Raw genomic sequence first — 21,621 nt, 5'->3', positions numbered from 1 at the left:
ATTTTCAAATCAGTTTCTTGTAAATCCCCAGACTTTATGGAAGTGCCTCAGTAAATGCAACCACACCTTCTAAATACGTTTCAAAACACTGGCAAAGAACAAGATCCAGCTTTTGCACAATTGTCCCAACCTCAGTGTTCGGCCTGGAGGCAGGGCTGCAACGACTTACTGGATTTACCAAGTTGTTTTAGCCAACATTTTTACACAGTGCATTTTACTGAGCAAGAATCAATCAAAGAGTTGAATGCCTTGCGAGAGTGAAGCAGAAGTCAAAGAAAAGATGACAGCCTCGAGTAAACCTTCCCTCGGTTGGCCCTGCCCACTGACTGAAGCAATGTGTGCCTTTTTAGGCTGTTAAAAACTGCATGTGCAGGGTTGAAACCTTCAGTGAGGACCAGGAGGGGACTGACTGAGGGTTTCCCCCGCTGTTGTGAGCAGCAGCCACAGGTCCTCTGAATGAAAGCATTCTTCACTCCGCGCTGGTGACCAATAACTTCTCTTCTCTCTGTGGTCCATGTTTGACGCGTCAGCCGGGCGCGCCCACACTGCACATCTCATAGCGGAGAGTTGTGCTTGGATGGGCTCACGGAAAGACAACACATGCCGCAGAAAGGAGTTTTGCAGCCGTGTGGGAAGTCAAGGACGAGGCCCAGCAAAAGCGGAGGCTAAAAGGCTAAGTTAGCAGGCACTTTCATCCGGGAGCTGGAGCACTTTTTCATCCAAAATACTTGTTAAAAGGCAGCGCTGCACTTTTAGGTAAGCGATGCATGTTTATACTATTAAGTGTTGTATATGTGGCACTTTCTGTGATCTGTTGTTTCCTATTCGATAGACGAGGTACCTGTTACATAAACAATGTTTCTGCAGTGTTTGCTGAGATTTGTATGAAGGTGTAGTGAGGAGAGAGGCTCTTCTTCTTCATGTGTTGATTGCACTGATTCTGCATTTTGTCCACTTACTTTCTAGTCTTTGTAGTTGTCTCTTTAGTTAATGTTCAGTCTAGTAGTAGTCTGTCCAATACGTGTTTCTCTTTACAATGAGGTTAAATGTGCACTGAAGACATTTCAGGACAAAGATCTTCATTGACTGATTTTTTTTTCTATGCCTAAACAAACAAACTGTCTTTGTTTTCATCTCTGAGTAAAACAAAATAAACCAACTGACCTCAAAGAACAACACAATTTCATACTGTTTTCCTTTGTTTATATTTGGCGGACCCTGCCATCTTTCTAGCTTCTTATCTAGCTCTTTATTTTCCTCCGAGAACAGCTTGTTTAATCAGTTATGGAAAAAATAAATATTTCTTTTGTATTATAACCTTATTAATATTGTAAATATTGTAAATAGTTATCCAAAACTACATACAGCCCCTTTAACATCCAAATCTTATTGTTGTCCGATTAGTTGGCAAGACATTTTTATCAACAAGTTTGTCTATTGCTCACTCAAATATTAATATCTTACTTAATAATTATTTACTTATTGTCTATACAGTCTTAAACAGATGGCAAAGTTACATCTGTCATAATATATTTTTTTCTCAATAAGATTAAGATTTAAATCATATTATTAACGTTCTGATAGATTAAGACCTCACATTAATGATATTGTTTGCTTAGACTTTTGTTTTTCAAAGTTTGTTAATCGGTAACGTGAATACATTTGTAATATGCAATGGACACTCGAAATAGTCAAGTAAAACAAAAAAAACCCCACAACATTCATGTCGGACCACAAATTCATTGTAAATGTGGTCACAATGTCATTACCATGCACTCCATTATAGCCTTGATAATGATACAAATATTGATGAATTGTGGAAAGATACCCACCCTGCTGCTTGGTTGTTAATAGCCTTGGAAATGATGAACATTGTGTAACAGTGCAGTATTTGCCAGTTCTGCCATTTTAACTTGCAAAACAAGAATTTATATGAATCATACTATGAGTGCTTTTCCTGCCTCATCTGTTGGGCATCTCAGTGTCCACATTGTTGATACAAAAGATGTTGACATCATGTTTCAGGGTTAGTCAGGACACACCCAGTCTTAACTTCAACACAGGAAGTGTATGATCGGAAAGAGGCGCAAGACAGGCAACTTTATCTTTTTGGAGGACGGCCTGGAATAATCACAAGGAGTGTGAGGTGAGGATATGTGTTTGGTTTATTATAACGCTGATTTATTATTTGATTTTTTAAAAATACGCTAATGTGTTTATGGAAAATTCAAAGGAGTGAATCTTATCATGAGCTTCCCACAGATAACTTCACCACTGATGTTACATCCTTGCAGCAATGGATGAATCCGTTGAGGACTACGGGAATTACACCTATGACTACGACCTGGAGTATGGCGACTTGGATGAGCTTCAAGTTGAACACAAGCAGAGGGAAACTACACACATTATCTCAGTGGTCATCTACATTATATCCTTTGTGCTTGGCCTCATTGGAAATGGAACTGTGATCTGGGTGACTGCATTCAAAAGCAAAAAGACTGTCAACAGCACCTGGTTGCTCAATCTAGCCATGGCAGACTTTGTCTTTGTGCTCTTTCTTCCCTTCTACATTGATTACATCCTGCGGGACTTCCACTGGGACTTCGGTGTGGCCATGTGTAAGATTAACTCATTTGTGTCTGTGATGAACATGTACGCTAGTGTGCTCTTTCTCACAGTGCTCAGCATAGACAGATATGTCTCTCTGGTACACCTCAACTGGTGTCAGAGGTATCGCACTGTAGAGAGAGCCTGGGTCGTGTGTGGGTGCATATGGGTGCTAGCTGCTGCCACGAGCTGCCCGGCGCTGATCTTTCGCGACACCATGCGCTTACACGACAAGGTGGTGTGCTTCAACAACTTCCACACAGAGGACGGACACACAGCGGCCATGAGACATATTATAATAGTGGCCATTCGTACCACAGTGGGATTCCTCTTGCCTTTTACTGCCATATCTGTGACGGGCATTCTCCTGACGATCAAAGTGAATCAATCTGGGGGTTCAGTTCGCCTGTCCAGCTTCTCCAAAACAGTCTCTGCTGTAATCCTGGCCTTCTTTTTATGCTGGGCACCTTTTCATACTTTTAGCTTGATGGAGTTATCCATACATTCCTCAGCATACCTACACAACATTCTGAAAGCTGGCTTTCCTCTCGCCACCAGCTTAGGCTTTTTTAACAGCTGCATTAACCCCCTGCTGTACATGCTCCTGGGCAAAAAGGTGCGTCATATCCTCAAGCGTGCATGCTTTGACTTAACTAAGAGTTCACTGAGAGAGCTCAGCCAGTCAATCTCTGCCACTGAGATGGAGTCTGTGCCAGGAGTTCACCAGGACAGTGTCCCAGAGGAGTCTGTGGCATCATCAACTCTATGATTACAACCATCCTCAGACTGTAGTAGTTTTCCATGAAAAGCATGAGAGTAAGACTATTGCTTAAGCCTAAATGTGGGGATTACCCTAGCTGTTCTTTCCAACTGTAGTGTTAAGATTTTCCTATTTTGTTACATTTGGACAGAGTTATGTGTAATTACGCTCAATGGAAAAGTTGAGCAAAGTGTGTATAATGTGTACAAGAGATAGTATCTTTCCATGTATTTTATAATATATCTATTTGGAGAGAAAGAGGCAAGATAAAAATAAGCTGGAACAGCTACTTAGTTGATCAACAGATGATTAAAACTATTTTGATAATCAATTAAGTGTTGCATTCCTTTGGAAATAAAAATCTTAAGCATTTTCTGGTTCCAGAGAAGTAGAGAAGTATAATATGAATGTCTTTGTGTTTTGGACTGTTGCTCTCAAATTGCAATGAAAATGTTTCACTATTTTCTGTCATTTTATAGACACTGACAGATCAGCCGCTAATGAAAGTAATTGTTAGTTGCTTTTATCAAACGCAAATTTTTCATAGTACTTATGAAGCCTGACATCTTTAGTTTTTAAAGATGAGATATGTTGCATATACTGTATCTATTTGTAGTCTAACAGTATTATGTGTTATACAGTTTTATACTGGCTGCTAGTCACTTATTAATGTATTGTAAGATTTTTAAACTAGTTGAGAGTTGTATAAATGTTTTATTCTAATATATTACAAATGCATAGCATAAATCTCAATAAATGTCTTCCTCTGAACATCTACTGTACTTTGCTTGTATATTTTGTTTCTATTTTATTTGACTTGATGTCAGAAGAGTCTGTCATTGTGACAGCATGTAATAGTAGGCTTTGATGTTTTATGTACACACACTAGACTCCCAAGTTTCTTTACACAGGCCCAGAAAGTATACACCAGTCTGACATCAACCCAGATGTGAATGCATTTCCATTTCCTGACGGGCTGTTTACAAACTCAGACACTTCCTGTTATTTCTTTCTGGTGAACTCCGCCATGTAAGGATTACGTCATTGTTAGTTACCATCCTGGGTTGAATACATGGGAAGGAAAACATTTTACTCCCTTTCAAACAACAACATTCAGCATGCCTTCATGACACTTTAGGAAACAACCCAAGTGGACCTCCGTCTTTAGGATTGTGTGCTCTTCAAAGTGTAATGCAAAGTAACGGGATAGAGAAAGAGTAGCCGCGTTGTACCCAGTGATTGCATGTAACAAAGTACATTTACTCAAGTGCTGTACTTCAGTACAATTTTGAGTTACTTGTACTTTCTTTGAGTATTTCCATTTTCTGCTACTTCATACTTCCACTTCATTTTGGAGGCAAATCATTTTACTTTTTTACTCCACCACATTTATGTGATAACTGTAGTTACTAGTTACTTTGCCAGTTAGATTGCATGCTGCCTCGGAGCGAAAGTAGTGCATTTTTAAATGAATTTATATTTTCTGCAATTGGAAAGAAAAAGATATGCTGATTCAGATAATCAGAAAGATGAATATTATAATCGGCAGACTGATAATTGATTGATGGATAGTAGGCTATTAAGTATATACATACAGTAAATATGTATAATTTCTATGTACTTAATTTACTTTTGATACTTAAGTACATGAATTGCCTGGAAATGACTTTTGATACTTACAATAAGTACACTTAATATCAGATACTTTAAGACTTTAAACACTATTTGAGTATGGGTTTACATCACTGTTGTGTTTACATCACTGTTGTGGCTAGTGTTGAATACCTGCACCATTAGATTAGACAGTATTTTCAGAAATTAGCCTTTCTTTTGGGATTATGGCAACAGTCGTACAGGATTACTTAATCCGTGACGCAGCAGAATAACAACAGGACAGTGCGCAATCTGCGTCGCACGCAGTCTCACGAGGACCAAACTGACAAGGTAAGCGACGCTGACCGGTCACCGCAGTGTTTTATTATTACAGGATATTAATAATATCAAGCGTGTACAGCGTGTAGTCGGGGCACATGTGCTGAATGAGTGTCAGGACTGTCTCCTTATAAGATAATTGACCGCTCACACTGGCCGGCTGCAGCCCGGTGGTGTCATGTCACGCGGACGTTAGCTTGTTTGTAGCGGCTGTGCAACGTTCGTGGTTCTAAACTCAACGTTTCGAACGTTTCAGAACACGTCGCTGGAGCTGCACGCGATATTTATCATGACGTAACATTCGAATGTAACAATGTCGCGAGTCGGCTAACGATAACTTACATCAGTGTTTGCTAACGCTAGCTTGGGACACCATTTTCGTATTTAAACGTTACCTAAGTTATAAAGTCAAATTTCCAACGTTATGCAGGGGTATACAAGTATGTCATGATGCTTTATACCCGTACAGACTCGACAGTTTGTACCTTGAACAGTTGTGACTTTGTGTTTTCAAAATACGTCACAGCGCAAATCGACTGCTCCCAACTAGCTAGCTAACATTACTTCTGTTTTTGTTTTGGTTGTCTTGGTTGTCTTTGTTTGTCTTGGCTGGAAGCTTGGCGGTTCTCGGCCTTTTTAAAATCACGAACATCTTGCAGCCTTGTCGACAGTCTGAAAAAGTGTGTCAACCAGAAGAGCTAGATCTTAATTACACGTGATCCTGCCCCTCTGCCTCTCTTCCAGCATGTTGCGTCTGCCTGTTGTGAGCCGGAGCCTCTTTCCAGCAGCTATTACCAAAGGAGGTGCGGCTGCAGCCAACAATGGTAACAATCTGTCACTTCATCAGCTGGTTAATTGGTTTTGCCTTCGCCACGTACAATACTGTTCTTGTATTTCTACATAGGACCCGTTTTGTTTGTGTGCAAGAACCAGAACTCTTTTCTCATAGATCCACTGATGGATTATAGGCAGGATTACAGACTCGCCAGCTACTGTTTGGTGCCAGGCTGCTGCTGGCTCAATATAGCCAGATCTAGTCAGTGGCAGTGGTTCCTTATTACTTTGTAACACCAGGAAACCACTGTGATATAATGTGCTATAAACTATGAACAATAATGTTGCTTAATTATTTAAATGTTGATGAAGGTTCTCAGTCATCCAGGTCATGGTAATTCTAAATGCTATATCGTAGGCAACTGGACGTGTTTCCATTTCTTGAAGACGTTTCACCTCTCATCCAAGAAGCTACTTGATTTTATTTAAAGTAAAGAAAAAGAGAAGATCTACACTGAAATGTTTTTTGTCTGTGCTTGAAGTTCGCACCGCAGCATCAGCAACAGCAGCCGCCCCTAACCTCCTGGAGGTGTTCGTGGATGGGAATCCTGTCATGGTGGAGCCAGGGACCACAGTGTTGCAGGTAACACGGTAAAACCGTGCATGCAGTTACATAGGACTTGATTCATAGTATCACCATTTGAAACTGTGACTAAATCTTGTCACAGGCATGTGAGAAGGTAGGAATGCAGATTCCTCGCTTCTGCTACCATGAGCGCCTGTCAGTCGCTGGAAACTGTCGCATGTGTCTTGTGGAGATTGAGAAAGTTCCAAAGGTATGTTTTAGATCGGATATGTGAGTTTTTGTTGTGTCTATTTTGGTTTGAGACCAATTATTATGAATTATTGACACGTCTGTGCCTGATTAAATAATAATAATGACAATTTTTCATCCATGTTGTAGCCAGTGGCAGCTTGTGCGATGCCAGTGATGAAGGGCTGGAACATTTTAACCAATTCTGACAAAACAAGGAAGGCCAGGTAGGCTCAAACTCACAACTAAGACAGTGATATTACATATTTGTGTTATAGAGTTGACATTGCTCTGTATTTATCTTATTTTAAACCAAGGTGACCCACATCTCTCATAACCAATGCTACTAAGTCAACATTTCCTTGTATGAAAATAACCTAAAATATTCTTAATCAAAACTGTTGTTTTCAGAGAGGGTGTGATGGAGTTCCTGCTGGCTAACCACCCATTAGATTGTCCAATCTGTGATCAGGGTGGAGAATGTGATCTTCAGGTAAAAATAATGAGTGTGTAGATGTGTTCTTCATAGACTTGAGTGTGCGTATGACAAACATTGTTTTCTTTGGAATTTATTATTTAAGACTGACTAATAAGACTGAATACAATTGTGTTTGCAGGACCAGTCGATGCAGTTTGGCAGTGACAGGAGCCGCTTCACGGAGAGCAAAAGAGCCGTGGAGGACAAGAATATTGGCCCTCTCATCAAAACCATTATGACTCGCTGCATCCAGTGCACACGCTGTGTACGGTGAGTTTCACATCAATATTTAGCGTAAGTTGAGTGTAAATTTACAATGTTAAAAAATAAGTTCTTTCTTTTTTGCTGCTACAGCTTTGCCAGTGAGATTGCAGGTGTGGAGGACTTGGGAACCACCGGCAGAGGCAATGACTTGCAGATTGGGACCTATGTGGAGAAGATGTTCATGTCGGAGCTGTCAGGGAATGTTATTGACATATGCCCAGTGGGGGCTCTGACCTCGAAACCATATGCATTCACTGCTCGCCCATGGGAGACCAGGTTTTTGAATTGTTTTCTACATTATGATACTTTTTTTTTTTTTTAGGTGTAAAAGGTTCTTTTTTACACTCAGGTATTCTCTTCTGTGTCCTGCAGGAAGACTGAATCCATTGATGTTCTGGATGCTGTAGGTAGTAACATTGTGGTGAGCACTCGCGGGGGTGAGGTGATGAGAATCCTGCCTCGTCTCAATGAGGATATTAATGAGGAGTGGATTTCAGACAAAACCAGGTTCATTTCTTATCACACAAAGTTTGCTTCTTCACATACATAGATTTGTGTATGATGTTTGCAACATTACTGAACTCGTCCTTGCTTCCATCCTGACAGGTTTGCTTATGATGGACTGAAGAGGCAGAGGCTTACTCAGCCAATGGTGAAAAATGAGTCTGGGCAGTTGGTTGCCACAACCTGGGAAGATGCTCTGACTCGAGTTGCTGGAGCAGTATGTAATTTCTAAAGAAATCACGTTTTTTAACAGTGTATGATAATTTACAACTGTCCGACCTACATTAGGCTGTTCTAAGCCCTGCTCATACATATGTTTTATCTGACAGCTGCAAGGAGTTGAAGGAAATGATGTTGCTGCTGTTGTTGGAGGCTTGGTGGATGCAGAGGCACTGATTTCCCTGAAAGACTTGCTGAATCGTTTCAATAGTGACACCCTGTGCACTGAGGAGGCATTCCCAATGGCTGGAGCTGGGTAAGACCATAGAACGAGTAAAACTGAAGACAGGACAAAGCCGGTGAGCACTGATGTTCCTTTAACTGCTTTAACATTGGCTTCTTCAGATCTGATCTGCGTTCAAACTATCTCCTTAACACTGGGATTGCTGGCATTGAAGAAGCTGACCTGCTGCTTCTGGTTGGCACAAACCCACGCTACGAGGCTCCTCTTTTCAATGCACGAATCAGAAAAGGGTAGGTTAAATGCCGTAAATACAGTATCTAGGGTTGTTGAATAATGTCAAACTAGTAAAGTCATGTTATACAGAAAAGCATGTTCTTTAATCTTGGTACCTCTCATTCAGCTGGCTTCACAATGAGTTGCAAGTGGCTCTTGTGGGAAAGGAAGTGGACCTAAGTTACACACATGACCATCTTGGGGAATCTGCCACTGTTCTTCGGGAAATTGCGTCAGGGACTCACCCATTTTCACAGGTAACACTGTCAACACTCAGTAATACAATAAGTATGAACTTGATGTATGAATGTCTCTTCCTAATGTTGTGTCCTCTATCTCCTCTCGCAGGTCTTGGCTAAAGCGAAGCATCCTGTTGTGGTTGTTGGAAGCAGTTGCCTGCAGAGAGAGGATGGGGCTGCAATTATGGCTGCTGTGTCAACCATTGCTCAAAACGCTCGCGTCAGCAGTGGCGTGGAGGAAACCTGGAAGGTTCTCAACGTACTTCACAGGTCATACTTTTGGAAAAGTACATGGGAAGCTTTTAATAACAGGATGGTGTTCAAGAGGGATTTTTATTGTAATGTGTGCTGTTTTTCCTGCGTTTTCAGGGTTGCCAGTCAAGTGGCTGCACTTGATCTTGGGTACAAGCCAGGAGTGGAGGCTATCAGAAAGAACCCGCCCAAACTTCTGTTCCTACTTGGAGCTGATGCTGGCTGCATTACTCGCCAAGACCTCCCAAAGGATAGCTTCATAATTTATCAAGGTCAGCTGGTTCACAGCAGCAGAACCCTCCCATTTACATTAATTTATGCATGGCATCTGAGAGAGGCAGTGTTTTTCCTGACATATAATCTTTTGCACGTATAGATGGGTTGAAAAGGGAAAGCCTGAATAAATTAGTGCAGATGCTTCCATACAGTACCCTAGGGGCCATGAAATGGTTTTTGAAGTGTTAAACTAGTTTGCACTCAATTTCAATGCTCTGTGCCACAACTGCCCAGGTCACCATGGCGATGTCGGTGCACCAATGGCTGATATCATACTTCCTGGAGCTGCATATACTGAGAAATGTAGCACCTATGTGAACACTGAAGGCCGTGCCCAGCAGACCAAAGTGGCTGTGACTGCTCCAGGCATGGCTAGGGAGGACTGGAGGATCATCAGAGCCATTTCTGAGGTGAACTACAATCAGTAATAATACTGTTATATTAAATATTAAGAAATAAGACTAAAAGCTGTGTATTTTTCCATCCATAATTAAGCTTGCTGGAGTGACTCTGCCATATGACACCCTTGATGAAGTGCGTGATAGACTGGCAGAGGTTTCCCCGAATCTGGTGCGATTTGATGATGTGGAGGAGGCCAACTACTTTAAGCAGGCTAACGAACTCTCTAAGGTCAGCTGTTATCTTACTCCAGCATGTGTTTAGCTGATTACACAGAGGCACTAATTAAGCTTTATATTAGTATGCTTCGTGCTGTTCTCTGTGATGATGGTGGTATCTGGCTTATCTCTTTCAGGCAGTGAACCAGGCTGTCCTTGCTGGACCTTTAGTCCCTCCACAACTTACTGTGAAGGACTTCTATATGACTGGTGGGTCGCTACTCCTCTCACTGAACCTATTCTGAATGTTATTATTGCTCCAAAATCCTCCAGGAAACACCGCCAAGGAGATGAAAATGTACATTTCCATGAGAGCATTATATGTGTCCAGCAAATTTCGTTGATTTGAAATATTCTGTGTATTGAATCTTTTTAGGTCCAAATAGTAGTAAAAGAAATTTAATTACAGGACACAAAAAGACCAAAAAAAACCAACAAAAAACCCCACCACACAATAGTTGAGTGGAAAAGTTTTATTTAAACAATGGCCAGAAAACATTTTATTGGTACAGTATGACATTACATAGCACATTTCAATGTCATCTGCAAAATTACATGACATTACGTAGTGATAAAGCAAGCAAGTGATTTTGATTTTACTGTCCTGTCATGGTTAAGAAAAAAAATGCCGACATTTGCAAAAGGCATAATAGATTGTAGCCACTGGTAGTCGTTAAAATAAAATATAGATTTACTTTGCTTGACTGCTTTTGATGGTGCTCCTGAAACCCTGCTTTACATACTTGAAGGCCTTCTGCAGATTTTGCTTTTTTTAAATCAAAACACATTTTATAGCCAAAAATGACAGAATTGAAGCAATAATTGAATTTAAGGTGATCTGAAGAAAGTGTTCCTTAGTTAAAAGCTAGTAGTCTGGATTTTGTCAAATTCTTGTTTTAATGACAAATTTCACTGAATCTGCAAGACAAAATTTAAATACATGAACACGTTATGTGTATATTGGTGTTTTACACCTGCATGCCACAAAACAGACTGACATCCTTGAAAATGGACTAATGCTGTTGCAACACCATCATCTGCTCTCAATCTTTACCCACAGATCCCATAAGCAGAGCCTCCCAGACGATGGCGAAGTGTGTGAAAGCTGTCAAAGAGGGAGCACAAGCTGTGGACGAGCCAGCCATATGTTAAGCACAGTGGATATCCACCCAGTCCTTGGGGGAAAAAAAATGCGCACAACTCTGCTATTTGCACATTCCTAGAAACATATTTATATTGCACTTCTGTATTACTGTAGTAGATGTTTTACTATAGAAGATGCCTCATTACGTGTGCACATTATGGAACTACCATACCTTACTAACCTGCAGAAATATGTGTACGTGCTACATGCAGAGTGAAGATGTAAGCTTAGATTTACCAAATTTCCAAAAATGCACTCCTTACAGTTCATGTTTTCACATTTAAGGTGTGACCAAAGGTTTAAAATCCCTATCCTTCAAATCTAGTTTCTTGTCTTCCTGTAAAATGACCAACATTAAAAGTGTTAATATATTTTGCTAAAGGTATATGAAGTATATAGTGTTACATATGCAGCCATTTGTGTGATATTTAATAAAACAGTTTTCTGTAGAAAGCCTAATGAATCTTTACAAACCCCCTATTCAAATGTGTTTTTATTTTGTAAACATTTTCTTCATATGTGCTGACGACACGCATGCTACTCTTCTGTTTTGGTGTGATCGCGAGTTAACTTTTGCAGTCTCGAGCTCCTGTCTGTTTGGCACGTGGTCCATCATCAGCCGGCAACAGTGTGGCAGCAGGGCTGGTAACTCATTCATATGGAAGACGATAGCCGTGGTCCAGGTGGATTTTACACTGAAACACTTTGCTGGACCTCTCAGTCGAAATGCACAACTCCGATGTCTTAAATGTGGGAAAAAAAGTCAACGGCACTGTCCTTCACACAAACTGTGATTTCTTTGTTAACGAGATTAACATGACACTTACACTGTGGGGCTTTTAACAAAGTTGAATTTCCAATATGGTAGGAGAGGTTGTTGTTGTTGAACGGATTGTTGTCATGTCCCCGCAGTGCCTGTAGTGGTGCTGTGAGGAGTCTGCTGTGGATCCAACAAAAATCCTCAGCAGCCTACCTACTGCTTGTAATTTGCTCTGTATAGCTTATATTTACATGCATCCTTATTTCAAGATATACCGAGCTCGATGAAGATCACCGTTACTATCGTATCTCGAATATCGATGCACAAATAGCCTAGCTGATTCTAATAGACATTTCGGCCGTCTATCCGGAGCGAATACCTTACACAGCCCATACCAATTCAAGGTAAGCGAAATCCTCTACAGCCTCGGTCTCGATTTCTGAGTCTCCCGTTTTGCGCAGGCTCCAGTCGGCCAGGCGCTCAACTGGAGGCCGGTGTTCCAGCGAAGCTAATAGGCCTTTGATTAATGACTCATTTATTTTATAGCCCGTGATATGACTAGATGACTCAGTGTCTTGAATACCTATGGGGAATTATGCAATATTGGACGTCTTAAGTTTCGCAGCCTGCTAATTTCACATGATGTAACGATATTGGCTGTAATTCCTATCGATTATTGCGGAGGCCTTCGGGGACAGGCCTTAAGCCTTGTATGTGGACCCTTTGTTTGAAAGTATTTGGCCATAAATGTGTAATGTTTATTTACACAAAAATTCCACGGCTGGGTGCGATCAATCTTTGCTCGTATGTTATGATTACGCCTGCATTTTTCCTCATAAAACTGAACTGAAAGTAGACCTTTATAGTGTTACCATTTGCTGATGTTTCCGTTTCCTGGTTAGCTACCGCCTACTAATTTGTGTTTTTAGCTTTGATAGCTTGTTAGCTAACTAGCAAATTTGACTGTCCGTGTCTGGTCACTGTTGATGGTCTGTATTTCTACCTGAAGAGGGATAATAGTAGGTCTTGTGGGTTAGAAAATGGGGGTATATTACACGTAGATACGTTAAAAAAAATCAAAATAAAGTTTCTCATCTGTCCAGCTAATGCTGGCAAGCTAAGCTAGCTCCCCGGACTCTAGTGGTAGTTGCGTTAGCTAACGTTAGTCACAGTTTGCTGCCTGTCCTGTTCTCCGTATTTGCTTAAAGTTGTTAGCGTTAACCCAGGCGGATGTAAATGACATTTAGCCAAGCTGTCCTTGTGTGTCCAACATTTACCTCGGTTGTCAGAACCGCGGCGCTCTCAAAAGCAACTTTCTAACCCCAGTGAAGTTAAACGTAGCAGCTAAGCTCCCTGTGAAGCGGGTCAGCTAGCGCTCCAATTATCGTTACAGTGTGTTATGATATACCTGTAGCATCATATTTGTGTGTGAGTTTGTTATGACAAAAAACGGCGTTCGTGCTGGATCGAGAAAGGCGACTTTTTATTTTATATTTGAGTCTTCAACTAGTCGTGTAGTAATGTCTACGTCCCAGCTGGTGTATTTTCTAGCTCGTAACTTTTTACATGCAGTATACTATTTAACCACCATCATGTGATCTTTTAAGTGCTCGCCTGATGGATCATTGAATGGACTGATGAATGAAATGACCTATTCTCTGTGCACCGCTCGATTATCAATGAGAGACTTTGAGAGTGAAAATGAGTGGGTGTAAAAGTAACATGACAGTTACCAGAGGCGACGTTTCTCTGGACCATGAAGGTCTGAAGTAAATATTTTTAGAAGAATGATTATTTCTCATTCACAGCATTCACTGATGTAGCAGTTTAATTAACAAGAATCATGAATGAAATAAGTCCAAGTCTTGGAATGCCATTTAATTTTCAATATGATACTGTAAAAAGAAAAAAACACAGTAAATTACACTGCAAAGTCATGATGATAACTTATTAAACAGTCACCTGCTGCAGAGGTGACCGTTTCCCCGCCTCTCAAACCTGTGTGCATGCATGGTTACCTCCTCACTGTGACCTGTCATTGATCTAATTCATGAGTTTTCTCTGACTTTATCCCATCAGCTGATGTTGTCAAGGACAAGAGTCACGTGATGTATGAAGGCAAACACATACACTTCTCAGAGGTGGACAATAAGCCGTTGTGCTCGTACAGCCCAAAGCTGTGCAAGCAGCGCAGACTAAATGGCTATGCTTTCTGTATACGGCACGTCCTGGAAGATAAGACAGCCCCATTCAAGCAATGTGAATATGTGGCCAAGTACAACAGCCAGCGATGTACCAACCCCATCCCCAAGTCTGAGGACCGCAGGTGTGTGTTTGTTTGCACATGTGGCACATTCAACTACGCTGTGTAGAAAACATTATGTTACTGCTGTACATAGTATGCTGAGGATGTGTTTTTTTGTTTCTAGATACTGTAACAGCCACCTGCAGGTTCTGGGCTTCATCCCTAAGAAGGAACGGAAAAAGAAACATGATGCTTTGGAGGAAATGCGCTCTCGGGCTCACCTGGAGTCAGTTGCCCTCAACATAACTGTGCCCTCACTAGCTCTGAAAGCTTCCAATGGTCTAGATGAACTTCCGCCGTCTCCCCCCTGTACACGCCTGTTACCCCTCCCTGATGGGGAACTCCTGGACCCTTTTGCCTTTTACGAGGATGACACGGACGGGGAGGAGGTGGGCACTCCTCGGAAGGGCAGCGCCATCAAGAAGAAACTACAGAGTCGCCTTGTGCTCAACCAGAAACTCTGCCATGACACGGACCTCTTCCAGCCACCGCCTGAGCACTTTAGCCCCTCCCCTGTCCCCCATGTCCACCCCTCCTCGCCGCTCAACGCTCACCTCCCACGGCAGCAGTCAGGTCTTCTTCAGCCGCCCCAGCACTCGAGCGTGACGTCTTTCATATTCCCCGGGCAGCAGCAGGGTTTATTATGCAATCCACCACCACCTCAGACGGTCAACTTTCTGCCTCCAGGGATGCCCGCTAATGCAGCACCCAGTCCTGTGCAACCTTCTGGGCCATCACTCAACAGGAAAACGCCTTTCACTGCTACTCACTTGCCTGTCAGTTGCAAGGACGGCGGCAGTAACAATCAGCGGCATGTGGTCGTCATGCGTCCCGCTGCCTTCTCACCTTCTGCCACCTGCCTGGCCAGGTTGCAACATCTGGTGCGGCTCTGTGCCAAGAGACACCGGGAGCACGGGGACCTCTTTCCACATTTAGGTGCTTAATTTAAATGCATTTACCACCGCTCTTTAATCTCAGTGGGGTTTTTTCATTTCAATCTTATGCAGAAGTAGATGAGCTGCTCTAACAACTTCTCTTCCAGGATTGGACTGGTCAGAGGACAGCGCTGAAGATGATGAAGATGAAGAGGAGGAGGCAGAGACATTTATTCCTTTCCAGAGCTCTTGGAGACCACAGAATGGGTCGGTATCTTAACCCCACAGTATAATCTACTATATCTACTCTTGGAAAGCAAAACCTTTTAATATCTTACATGAAATGATCCTGGCGTCATATTCGTTTGTTGTTTTTTTGGTGTGTTCACTTGCAATTCAAAATTAGATAAGTCCTCTGTTGATACAATACATTACATCAAAGTTAATATGAACAGCTGGTTAAATAAATAAGGCGATAACAAACATTGATTGCTGTGGGGATAAAGGAATTCTCTGAACTCGATCTTTAATTGCATTTATAGTAGCAATTTAGATGTGATGATTAATGCTTCTAAAGTCTGGAAATTATTGGTAAGGTAGCTTGAAAGTACTTGAATGTTACTCATAAAAAAAATGTACAAGCTTCTCATCATAACTGCTCTGAATTGTTTTGTAAACAGGTTGGAAGATGACAGCGGTTCCACGCGGAGAACGCGGCTACTGAGGCTTTGCTCGTACCTCCAGGAGAAATACAAGCACATGTGCAGGCAGGAGAGGGCGAGCATCCGCCAAAAGAGATATCGCTACGCCTTCCGCAAAGCCTTGCTGCACGCCGCCAGTAACGACCCCGACTGTGCCGGGCAGCTGATACAGGAGTTAAGCGGTGCCTCTCGAAGCTCTTCAAGGTACACTCACAAATGTGTTAACAGTCAATTTTGGACTAATATAAATACAGTTTGATCGAACCCCAAACCAGTCAGGAACTTCCCATCACTCACCTGTTAAATAGAAAATTCCTCAAGCTGGTGTCTGTCTTCTAATCTTGCAATCTTCATCACCTAGTTTGAAACGTGCTCAACACAACAAATGTGCAGTGTCGTGTCTGTTTGTTCAGTCCGGTGTCTGTATGTCTCCGCAGTGTGGCTCCTGCAAGGCAGCAGAACACGAACACGGGGACCTGCACTGGCAGCACAAAGGGCCAGGCCTGCAACAACAGGGCTCTGCCCTTCACTCAACACTGCTTTCAGCGTATCCTTTCCACCACGTCACTGATTCTGCAGCTGGTCGCTACAAGTGCAGATGAATGGCCGTGATTCTAGTTTCTAATCTGTGCACGTGTTTTTAAAATCACATATTATGGTGCAGTGCTATGATTACACGGCCTCTTTCTGTTCTATTGTGTTTTTTCCTTCATTGTTCTGTGCAGACATTCTGTTGAATCGTTCCCAGCAGCTCTTTGCTAGTTGCACAGCCAAATTTGCAGATGGTCAGCAGTGCTCCATCCCCGTGTTTGACATCACGCACCAGACACCACTCTGTGAAGAGCATGCCAAAAAAATGGTGAGTTCAACATTTAAAGGCAAAGTACAGTGTTTGTTTGTTTTTTTGCTGTTTTACAGTTGAGAATGTGATGTTCAATAAATATGTGCTTACTTAGAGAACAGCTAGCCTGTCTCTGCCAAAAGGTCTCACAGTCCACCTACCAGCACTTCTAAAGTTCACTAATTAACAAGCTGTGTCTTGTTAGTAACCAGGAGCAGCGTGACAGGTGCTGGTAGATGGATTTTGTTACATTTGGACAGAGCAAGGCTAGCTGTTTCCCCTCGTTTCCAGTCTTTGTGCTAAGCTAATTTAGCCAGCTGGCAGCAGCTTCATATTTAGCGCATGAGAGTGGGTTATGTCCCAAAACATTTCCTTTAATATTCTCTGGTTATTTCATATGGGTTGGTACTACAACGACTCAATGCTCTTCTCTACATTCCCACAGGATAACTTCCTTCGAGGGGATGGTAACCGACGAGTGCAGCACCAGCAGCAGCAACAGCGAAAGCCACGCAAAAAGACCAAACCACCGGCGCTCACCAAAAAACACAAGAAGAAGAGGAGGAGAGGGCCGCGGAGGCCTCAGAAACCCATCCCTCCGGCGTTGCCGCAGGGGAACCTGGGAATGCCTTCGACGAGCCTAGCGATGCCCTCACAGGCCAGCATCAGGTATGCTACACCTGTGTCCCTACACTGTGGAGTTAAAAATTTAGTGTGCAGCAGCAGATCCAGTGTCAGCGAGAATACTCTTGTGTCACACATGTTCCAACAGCTCCCACATGGCATACAGCAGCATGTTGTAATTCTTCTCTAAGTATTTCTATCTTATCTTTTTGACACTAGCCCCTCAACTCCAGACCTGAGTGCGGAGGAGCTTCCTGACGATATCACCAATGAAATGGCAGACATTCCAAATGACCTTGAGCTAAACCAGGAGGATTTCTCCGACGTGTTACCCAGACTACCTGATGACCTTCAGGACTTTGACTTGTTTGAAGGTTGTTATCCAGCGCTTATTTTATGCACCACTATGTACACTAACACCATTTTTCATACACCAAAATTAGCACGTTTGCAGGTTTTGTTAACGTCTGTAAACCCGCTCCTGTAATAATCGTAAGTTGCAGATCTATTTCCCACTGACAACAAAAGGGTGGGAGGGTGTTTTTGTCCAGTGTTACAGTGCTATAAAAAAATAAACCCAGTGTGATTTGATTATGATAACTCTTCATATGTGTGTTTGTAGGTAAGAACGGTGATTTATTGCCCACCACGGAGGAGGCTGAGGAGCTTGTGCGCGCCCTGCAGGCTATGGGATCCTACCCAGACTCATTGGTGTGCCTCACCTCCATGGCAGACCTGGCCCCCTCTGAAGGAGTGGACCACCGAGCCATGACCGTGTTCCCCGGTCCGGTCCAGCCGGGGGGCATGGGGGACCTGCTCAACAGTCGCATCCCTACAGAGAACTTCACCAGCCTCGAGCTGGAGGACAATCTACTGCAGTCTACTGGGGGCCACTTTCCCCCGTCGCCGCCATCTCAGCCCGCTAACCAGCCCCCGTCGTCGTGCTCCAACCTGACCTCATCTTCTTCTTCAGCAACCCCCGCCACCACCTCCCTGCTCACTCAGACCTCCATAACAGAGCGAACGTTTTCCCGGACACACACATCTCACGTCCTGGCCAAGTCGGACGTGCCCACGTCATCTCCTCAAGGCAGCCACTATAGCAGTGAGCATGTGCCATCCCCATATAGTGACCACATATCTTCTCCTCACACCAGCTCCTTCCAGACAGACACCCCTCTGCTGCTGGAGGTCCCTCTCAGCGGGGTACCCGGAGCCCCGCGCTCGACATGGAACAATCTCCCTCTCCCCATCACCGACCCCGCGCAGTTTGGCAATCTCATAGGGTCAGAAAGTCATCTCATATCCACCTCCCTGTCCACTCCCCCGGCCACCACCCACTCTGTGACGCTGCAGCCCATGGCTGCGCTCTCAGCGATGCCCCAGAGTGGGCTGACGGGTTTAACAACTCCCCCTGCCCCCTCGTCCTCTTCACACGATCTTCTGACCTCCACACAGCCCAAGCAACAGCTCCCTCAGTTCAGCGCGGCCTTTGGCCATCAATTGGCCTCCCACAGTGGAATCCCGAAAGACGTGCAGCCCAGCCACAGCTCCACAGCGCCCCCCGCTGGCTTTTCAATTGTTAGTGCCACCGCTGCAAGTGCCAACAGCGCCACACCACCCTTCACGCAGAGTAAGTGAGAGCAGGCGGCCTGCAGCGGCTGCATGACGGCCTGTGGACTCGCAATCACTTAGAACCCAGTCGACTGGCTAACGATCGACCACCCCTCTTCATCTGCTACATGCGTGCAATTTGGTAATCGTGCACTATTTGATAATGAATTTGCACAACCTACCTTTCCTAAAGATTTTTCTACTTTCGTTGATGGTCGTCTGGGATTCTAAGTCAGTGCGAGTCCACTCGTTCGATGCCTTGTGGTTTCGTCAGCAGGGGGGGGTAACAGTCGTGATGAAATAAACGGGTGAAAATTGGCGGAAGGACCTTTAGCAGAGATTATGTGTCACAGCGCTCAGAATCCATTGACGTAGAAGCCTCAATCAGCGGTCGCTTTGTTTGATTTGCCAGTTCAAGTCCTGTCTCCAAATGATCAACTGTACCCTGCCTCGCTCAGATGGCCATCGCATTCTTTTTTTAATTTCCTCACCTGTTTCATACACTGCTCGTATCACCCTCTGAAAAATAAGAGTACAGGTTGTGATATTTGTGACCCATTATATTTCAAGCTATTTAACTGTTATCATGATATAGAATCTTACAGATTTCACAGTCATATGAATTTACCAAAATACTTTTAAACAGCTGTTTTTATATTGTGTATACTGTATATGTGCTCATTTATTGGTTTGCTCAGACGTCAAAATCTCTGACCTCACCATTGGTTGTGGGACTCTGAGTGGCCTAGTAGACACTTGAAGGTAAATATAGTTTCTTAAAGCAATAAACACATTAACATAACTCTAGCATCGTAAGGTATTTTATTGGTCTCATCACACGTAGCTTCACTTGACAGGAATATATTTTGGCCTCTATAGCTGTTGTAAACTTTTCTTATTTTACAGCACTCAGAACTAGAGCCTATAGAGACCAAGCGATCAGGTCAGCCTAACCTATTCTCTTGGGTCACACCGAGTGGATTTTTTAAAGGCGAATAAATGAGTTTCAGTGTTAATGGTCGGGGCGATGATGGCGTAATCCAGGGACTTTAAGTGTCTACTCTCAAAGGTGCTCTCTGCTCCACATAAACAATGGTCTTTAATGACATACATGACTTAAAAAAATCCGTTTCAGGACTCCCCAAGAAAACGTAATACAATGCGTCAAGGCCAGACTAGCCCGAGAAGGCGCAGGCCGTGAATTAAATGGTATAAATTATGAATTTTAGAAGAAGAGCTCCACCTCCTGTCTAACGACTCATACAGCAGTACAACCATGGCTTTTGATAGATATTATATTAGACAGATCTGTCAGACATTGTTGAGTATTAGGTATATAGAGTAGCAGTCTCTATCTTGGGGTTTGTTGGTGAATTATTGAGTAGCAATGGATTGAAATTGTTATTTGCAATGTATTCAGTGGAACCTGTGTCTTGTAGAAAGAGTCTCTTGTTTTTTAATGGCTATCAAAATGGTCGTGAGTTCTCTTTGAATTCGGAGGGATCAATGTTTGTATGCTGTGTATGCTGTCATTATGTTTTTAACAAATATCCTGATGGAGAATACTTTTGATAGCTATTAAACTCCAGGAAGAGATTGCATGGGGCAGCAACCTTTTTGTGTGAGAGTATTATAATATCGATATTAGATTATGGTCACTGGCTTGATTCTTGGCAGTATGAAACATAGGAATATATGCATTGGCATTTCATTTTGTGGAGAAAAACGAAGTTTTTTTTTTTTTTTTAACATGGATTTGCACAGGAGTGGATGAGGCCCGTTGTGTTTCACATGTCCCGTATCTGTCTTGCCTTTTTTTTAATTTCTTTTTCCTTGCTCGGACGCTCATTAAATGAACAGCTGCCATCATTACCAGCTCTGAGTCTGAACCAGACCCCCACATTTCCAGCTGTGAGAAGGCCCAGTTCTGTCTCTATCCCTTCCAAAGAGAATAAGAGTGTAAAAACCCGTAGCTCCACCAGAGACGACTGGGCTTCTCGCTGACTGCAGCATCGTCACGAAAAGTCATAAACAAAGTGTCCCGAAAAGTTTTTAAAAAAGACAAAAAAGTCAGGTTGGTTGATGAAAATGCTTGCAAGGCATTACTGCTGTATCCCCCCATAGCATGAGATTAGCCACTGCACCAGTTTGCTCTCCCAAAAAACCACATAGAACAAAATGAACAGGGCTCGTAGGCACATTTAACTGCTTGAATTCAGAAATGGCTGACAAATTCCTATACTCATTGAATGTACTGTATTACTGTTTTTAAAGATAGGATGAGCTAATCTAGTCACCTTTTGTTATTGGTCCTTGTTTAATTTGTCTAAGGTATTTTTTGTATACAAAGGTTTACATTTTTATGTATATTTTTCTTGTGTACAAATTATGTAATATGTGTACAAACACTGTATGTAATATCTGTATATAGTGTGAGAAATTTGATCTTTGTTTTTGGATGTATAAATAAAACTTGCTGTGAGGTATTTGCTGACATAGTTTTTTACTGGTCACTTTGAAATAATTTCCACTATAACTCCAATGTAAATACCACTGAACATTTA

The 21,621-nt window shown here is 42.7% G+C and overlaps 3 protein-coding genes across 6 annotated transcripts; all 3 read left to right on the top strand.

Moving 5' to 3' along the window:
- Positions 1-429: 429 nt before the first annotated feature.
- cmklr2 (chemerin chemokine-like receptor 2) lies at positions 430-4,138 on the top strand. 2 transcript variants are annotated; one of them, XM_073473705.1, is made up of 3 exons: positions 430-756; positions 2,026-2,146; positions 2,295-4,138. In XM_073473705.1, the coding sequence occupies exon 3, from the start codon at positions 2,297-2,299 to the stop codon at positions 3,374-3,376; it is 1,080 nt and encodes a 359-aa protein (XP_073329806.1). In that variant the 5' UTR covers positions 430-756; positions 2,026-2,146; positions 2,295-2,296; the 3' UTR covers positions 3,377-4,138. The 2 variants fall into 2 exon arrangements, with proteins under 2 accessions (XP_073329806.1, XP_073329807.1); XM_073473706.1 differs by having other exon boundaries at positions 2,263-4,138.
- Positions 4,139-5,228: 1,090 nt separating this feature from the next.
- Positions 5,229-11,817, top strand: LOC141002098 (NADH-ubiquinone oxidoreductase 75 kDa subunit, mitochondrial-like). 2 transcript variants are annotated; one of them, XM_073473265.1, is made up of 19 exons: positions 5,229-5,311; positions 6,044-6,123; positions 6,616-6,716; positions 6,802-6,909; positions 7,038-7,114; positions 7,299-7,380; positions 7,505-7,635; positions 7,720-7,905; positions 8,002-8,136; positions 8,236-8,350; positions 8,463-8,608; positions 8,698-8,826; positions 8,937-9,066; positions 9,158-9,318; positions 9,418-9,572; positions 9,811-9,986; positions 10,072-10,206; positions 10,331-10,403; positions 11,254-11,817. In XM_073473265.1, exons 2-19 carry the CDS (start codon positions 6,045-6,047, stop codon positions 11,343-11,345), a joined length of 2,211 nt encoding a protein of 736 aa, XP_073329366.1. In that variant the 5' UTR covers positions 5,229-5,311; position 6,044; the 3' UTR covers positions 11,346-11,817. The 2 variants fall into 2 exon arrangements, with proteins under 2 accessions (XP_073329366.1, XP_073329367.1); XM_073473266.1 differs by lacking the exon at positions 5,229-5,311 and having other exon boundaries at positions 5,345-6,123.
- Positions 11,818-11,968: 151 nt separating this feature from the next.
- Positions 11,969-21,558, top strand: ino80da (INO80 complex subunit Da). Of its 2 annotated transcripts, none has more exons than XM_073473263.1 (10): positions 11,969-12,020; positions 14,177-14,423; positions 14,527-15,338; positions 15,445-15,544; positions 15,958-16,182; positions 16,416-16,525; positions 16,704-16,837; positions 17,265-17,488; positions 17,663-17,817; positions 18,066-21,558. In XM_073473263.1, the coding sequence occupies exons 1-10, from the start codon at positions 11,996-11,998 to the stop codon at positions 19,082-19,084; spliced, it is 3,051 nt and encodes a 1,016-aa protein (XP_073329364.1). In that variant the 5' UTR covers positions 11,969-11,995; the 3' UTR covers positions 19,085-21,558. The 2 variants fall into 2 exon arrangements, with proteins under 2 accessions (XP_073329364.1, XP_073329365.1); XM_073473264.1 differs by lacking the exon at positions 11,969-12,020 and adding an exon at positions 12,257-12,501.
- Positions 21,559-21,621: the final 63 nt, after the last annotated feature.

This window comes from Pagrus major, chromosome 9 (assembly GCF_040436345.1).
Source record: "Pagrus major chromosome 9, Pma_NU_1.0".
In the NCBI taxonomy this organism is placed as follows: domain Eukaryota; kingdom Metazoa; phylum Chordata; class Actinopteri; order Spariformes; family Sparidae; genus Pagrus; species Pagrus major.
The sequence above is the reverse complement of the archived record's forward strand: the minus strand, read 5'-3'. Positions and strand labels throughout refer to the sequence as shown.